At 42.2% G+C, this 4400-nt stretch overlaps 1 protein-coding gene across 1 annotated transcript; it reads right to left on the reverse strand.

The window, feature by feature from the left end:
- Positions 1-2840: 2840 nt before the first annotated feature.
- LOC142143118 (uncharacterized) lies at positions 2841-4400 on the reverse strand. Its single transcript, XM_075200833.1, has 3 exons — positions 4292-4400; positions 3945-4028; positions 2841-3466 (listed from the first exon to the last, which is right to left on the reverse strand). The coding sequence occupies exons 1-3, from the start codon at positions 4398-4400 to the stop codon at positions 2841-2843; spliced, it is 819 nt and encodes a 272-aa protein (XP_075056934.1).

Below are 4400 nucleotides of genomic sequence, written 5' to 3' on the forward strand. Positions count from 1 at the left end.
GAACTACCACCCATCTCCTTCTCCTATAAAAAATAAAACAAATAAACTTTAAAAAAAACGTTTAATGCACACTTCCCCCAATGGTTGCCAAATATGCAGAAGGAGGAGCTTCTGCATCAGTTTCACCAGTTGTTTTAATGCCTTTTGGATGCCAATTGTTGGTTCAAGTTTTGATTTTGGGGCTGATTTTGGCCAACAGGTTGTGGCAGTTTGATGGAGGTTTTGTTTCCTTCAACATAATTTGTAATAGTTGCAGAACAAGTTTTTTGCCAGATAGGAAAATTGACTGTGCTGTTGTAAGTTGTGTCTGATTAGAGGATAGTGTTGTGGGAGTGAAACAGTATGCCTCTCTAAATGCGAGGCTCTGTCTCCCACGCATGAGGCTGTCTCTAGTGTTGCCGCTTCTCAGAGATATCAGGTATTGATGGTTTGTCACAAACAAAATAGAGTATAGTGAATTCAGTTTGCCAGCCAAGTCTAGTGTTGACAGAACAGATCCTCTGATTTTCAAAAGGGACACCTGAAAGTAGTTTTGAGGTTCACAGATGTAAGCCCGCAGGTCTCAATCCTCTGTGCTACCCTTTATCTTGACAAACTGGTAGTTACTAACACAGAGTACTAAGCTGGATGGGTCAGATGAGCCAAACGTCCAGTACACTTAAGGATAGAGAATGCCAATACGGAACCAAAGTAGGAGTTAGGACGAGCCGGAGTCAGAAACCAGGAGACAGCCGAAAATCGTGCAACAGAACCAGAGGATAGTCAAAAGCCGATCCAAAGTCAATACCAGGAACACGATGGAGACTGTCAGAACTGCTAAGAAGTGTTAGCAAACATTTGATGCAAGAGACATGATGACCTGATATGCTGGTATTGAATAGTGCTCAGAGTCAGGTTTAAATAGCCTGAAGTAATTAAAACCCCCTGTGGTGTCAGCGGTTACATAACCACAAGTTGTAAAGCACAGCGGTGCTGTGTGCCCACTGCTTAATTGGCAGAGAAGGGAGGAGAGGATCGTCGAACATCTGCTATGGTAAGTGCAGCACTGACATCAGTACCCGTGTGTACATTGACTCCATAGACATTAGAAATGCTGACTCTGTTCCCATTGATCCTAGCACTGAGTTTGGTGTTTCAGAGGTGTTTTAAGTGCCAATTCCAACTGATATTGGATCGTCACCATAGCTTTACATGTAGCTTTCAAGATGACTCTGCAGATCCAGTCCCAGTTTGATATTGCAGTATGGCATTCCTTGGCACCACCACCTCTGCGTGAGAGGTTATTGAACTACCACCTGGTGAAACAGTGTGTAATTTTGGGTTTGTCACTTACCTCATCTGAAATGCTGAAGAATGATGGGACAGATCAGGGAGCCACCTGAGTCTTCTAACCTTATGGTATATTTTAAAGGAATCATGATAGAGGGTCTGACCTAGACACCTGTGCTTCATCAGACTATGCTCCTGGTCACAACCTCTCCTGCAATATCTTAGCAGCCTTACCTTAAGGGGGAATTCAATTAGCTGCGGAGTGCTACTGTAACGGTCGGCATTGTGGTGTGATGGATCATGGGTATCATTATATATAATGTTATGTTGGATGTTACACAATCCTTTACTTCCATTAAATCCATCTATTACCATTTCCTCATCATGCCAGCTTCTGTTCATTCTCCATAACCTTTTGTTCTATTTTCAGCATCCTTCCGCCGCATTTTCTATTCTCATCTGCCTCTGTTACACCATCTGGTATGGAGTCAAAGGGCTAGATTTACTATCAGGCGTGTTTGTAAACCCGCCGACTTTCGGCGGATTTGGCGGCGGTTTAGCCATCGCCGGATTTACTAAGGCTAAACCCGCCGTTCAAACGGCCATAAATGATGTTTCCAAACCCGCCTCTGTATACATCGCCATGACGGTTTCAACAATGTTCAACATACAAACAGCCGGATTTACTATTAGGGGGTTTATAAAGCCGCCGGAAAACCGCCATTCAAAAGACCAAAATGAAAGCGCTGCTTGTGAGCGGCGAGATTGTTCAAACAGTGTGCTGTTTCAGATATTTGGGCAATCAGAACAGAAGGAAAAGGGCCATTTCATGTTCAAAGTTTTTTCCTTTGGGATTGTATATGTTAAAAGGCCAGTGTCTTGTAATTGCAGTGTTGTTTTGGTTTCTTTTTCTCTTGTGTCTTCCCACCATGCAATTTATTTACTGATTTAGTAGAGGGGTGTTATAGCGTACCTTTGTACTTTGGTAAACTAGGTTCAGGTTACTAGAATAATCTGGTTGGGTGGCTATGTATGCACCTGAAAAGGGGTTTGATATTATCCTGGCTGGCTGTTTGATACATAATCTAGCAATACATCAACTTACCCCACCGATTATTGCAGTAGACAGTGAAGAAGAAGGGGTCCGTGTCACATCTGGTGATGTGCAGAGCACAGAGGGCAGAAGGGAGATTAAAGACCGTCTAATTGCAAACTACTTTACGTGTAAGCACATAGTATGAAAAACATTTTTTGCTCAAAAATGTGTTTTATGTGAGTGCAATTTTAATATTTTATTTTAAATGTTTTGTAAATTGGAACCTTTAAAAACAGGATAGTGTGTACTCCTCATGTGGTAAATATGAACATCCCTGGATTGTGACAGTCAGAGGTCAATGTTTAAGTGAAATTAGTGCATAGTTTTTAAAACATCAGTATACTCTTGTTTAATTAGCAGAAAAGAAACACTGACACCATAGAAATTTAACTGCATTTATTGCAGAACACAATAAATAATAACGTATAATGCTTACGCAAACTTGTGAAAACATGAAGCAATAATAATTATTGCACTACCGACGCCTTTTTGCAGGCATATCACAATGCTTGGTGCCACTCTCTCCCCTCCCTCGCCCACCCCTGGTGCGAGCACCTCTCCTTGGAGGAGTACTCTGTACAGATGTGCTAGGCGTACTAGCGGTACTGGTGGTGGCGGAAGACATAGGTGCCGGTAAACGGGCTACAATTTCTGAATGTAGTTGCCCTGCCAGCCGGGTTACATTGGCATTCCCCTCACGTACTGTGGAATGTAAGGCCTCCACAGCCCCAGTCATTTGGGCCAGCTGCACATTGGTCTGTTCTAAAGCTGTTGCCAGACGGTTGATTCCAGCAGGGAGTTGACTATTGGAGCAGTGTATCCGCCTCAACTGGGCCGCAATTTGGGACATGTGGCGAGTTTGCCTGTCCATGAATAATGTCTGTTGCTGCTGGAATGCGCCAATAGACAGCGCCATTTCTCTGGCTGGGTCCATAGGTGCAGGTGCAGGTTGGTGGTGTGATGGTTCAGCAGGGCCAGGTGAAACTTCCTGGAGGCCAGACACAGGGGCATCCACTGTTACCAGGGTGATGGTTGTTAGATCCTCTGGCTCAGGGGACATTTCCAGGGACTCCGCCTGAGGTGGCTGGTATGAAGAGGGCCCTGTGTATGAAAAATGACGGTAAGTATATAGTATATAATATGTTTGTATATTGCATTCTGAACACTGGATAGGAAAGAATAATCTTTAGCAACTACAGATTCTTTCACAATGTTTGCATTCCTGATTTCTAGTCCTATGCTACCTGCTTACGGATGCACTTATTATCCTTTTAATACCCATTATCATTTGGACTGTGTAGTACATGCTGGGTTATTTTGACTAAACTGCATGCTATCAAAAGTGGAGATGTTGCCTATAGCAACCAATCAGATTTTAGCTGTCATTTTGTTGAATGCAATAAATAAAGTAAAGGTATATTCTGATGGGTTTCTATAGGCAACATATCAGTTGAGTAAAATGTAGCCCTAACTTCTCATTGCAAACAATAAAAAGAAAAAAAAAAACAACATTGACAGCAACATTTGCACAGAAAATCAAGTAACTCCATTATTTCTCTCCTAAACAGAAATCACGCACCTGCTTGCTCGTCTGTGCCCGAATCTCTCGCTGAAGGTGGAGGTGTAGGTCTGGCACTGGGACTGAACTGCGGTCCTGGCGATTCTGGATGTATTAGAAAAAGCATACAATGTATTTCCAGAAAAAAACAATTTCCAAATATACTGTTTATTGCACAAATGTGTTTGCAATTGTTTTTTTTTTTTCTATGAGAAAAAAAAACCTTTACAAACTATTAGAGGCAAAAATACACTTTGAAAAACGAAAAAAAAAAAATTTTAAGAAAAAACGTTTGCAAAGAGAAAAGCAGTTTTAAAAAGAGAAAAGCAGTTAAAATACTGTTAGGGTAAAAAAAACAAATAACTCACCAACTACTTGGCCAAAAGAGGGCGAGTCGGTGTCCTGGACATTTATGCCCTCTACAATTTCAGCCGGCATTATCTGGCGCAGCTCCTCCTCGTACGTGGTGCACTCCAT

The sequence above is a fragment of the Mixophyes fleayi genome, chromosome 3 (genome assembly GCF_038048845.1).
Source record: "Mixophyes fleayi isolate aMixFle1 chromosome 3, aMixFle1.hap1, whole genome shotgun sequence".
NCBI classification, from domain to species: domain Eukaryota; kingdom Metazoa; phylum Chordata; class Amphibia; order Anura; family Limnodynastidae; genus Mixophyes; species Mixophyes fleayi.

Bases quoted from the DNA above. Each gene is read 5' to 3' on its own strand.
- LOC142143118 (XM_075200833.1), bottom strand. From the start codon at position 4,400: ATGGAGTGCACCACGTACGAGGAGGAGCTGCGCCAGATAATGCCGGCT. The intron at 4,029-4,291 runs GTGAGTTATTTG...TAATACATCCAG, and splicing joins CTCTTTTGGCCAAGTAGTTG to AATCGCCAGGACCGCAGTTC. The intron at 3,467-3,944 runs GTGCGTGATTTC...TTTCATACACAG, and splicing joins GGGCACAGACGAGCAAGCAG to GGCCCTCTTCATACCAGCCA.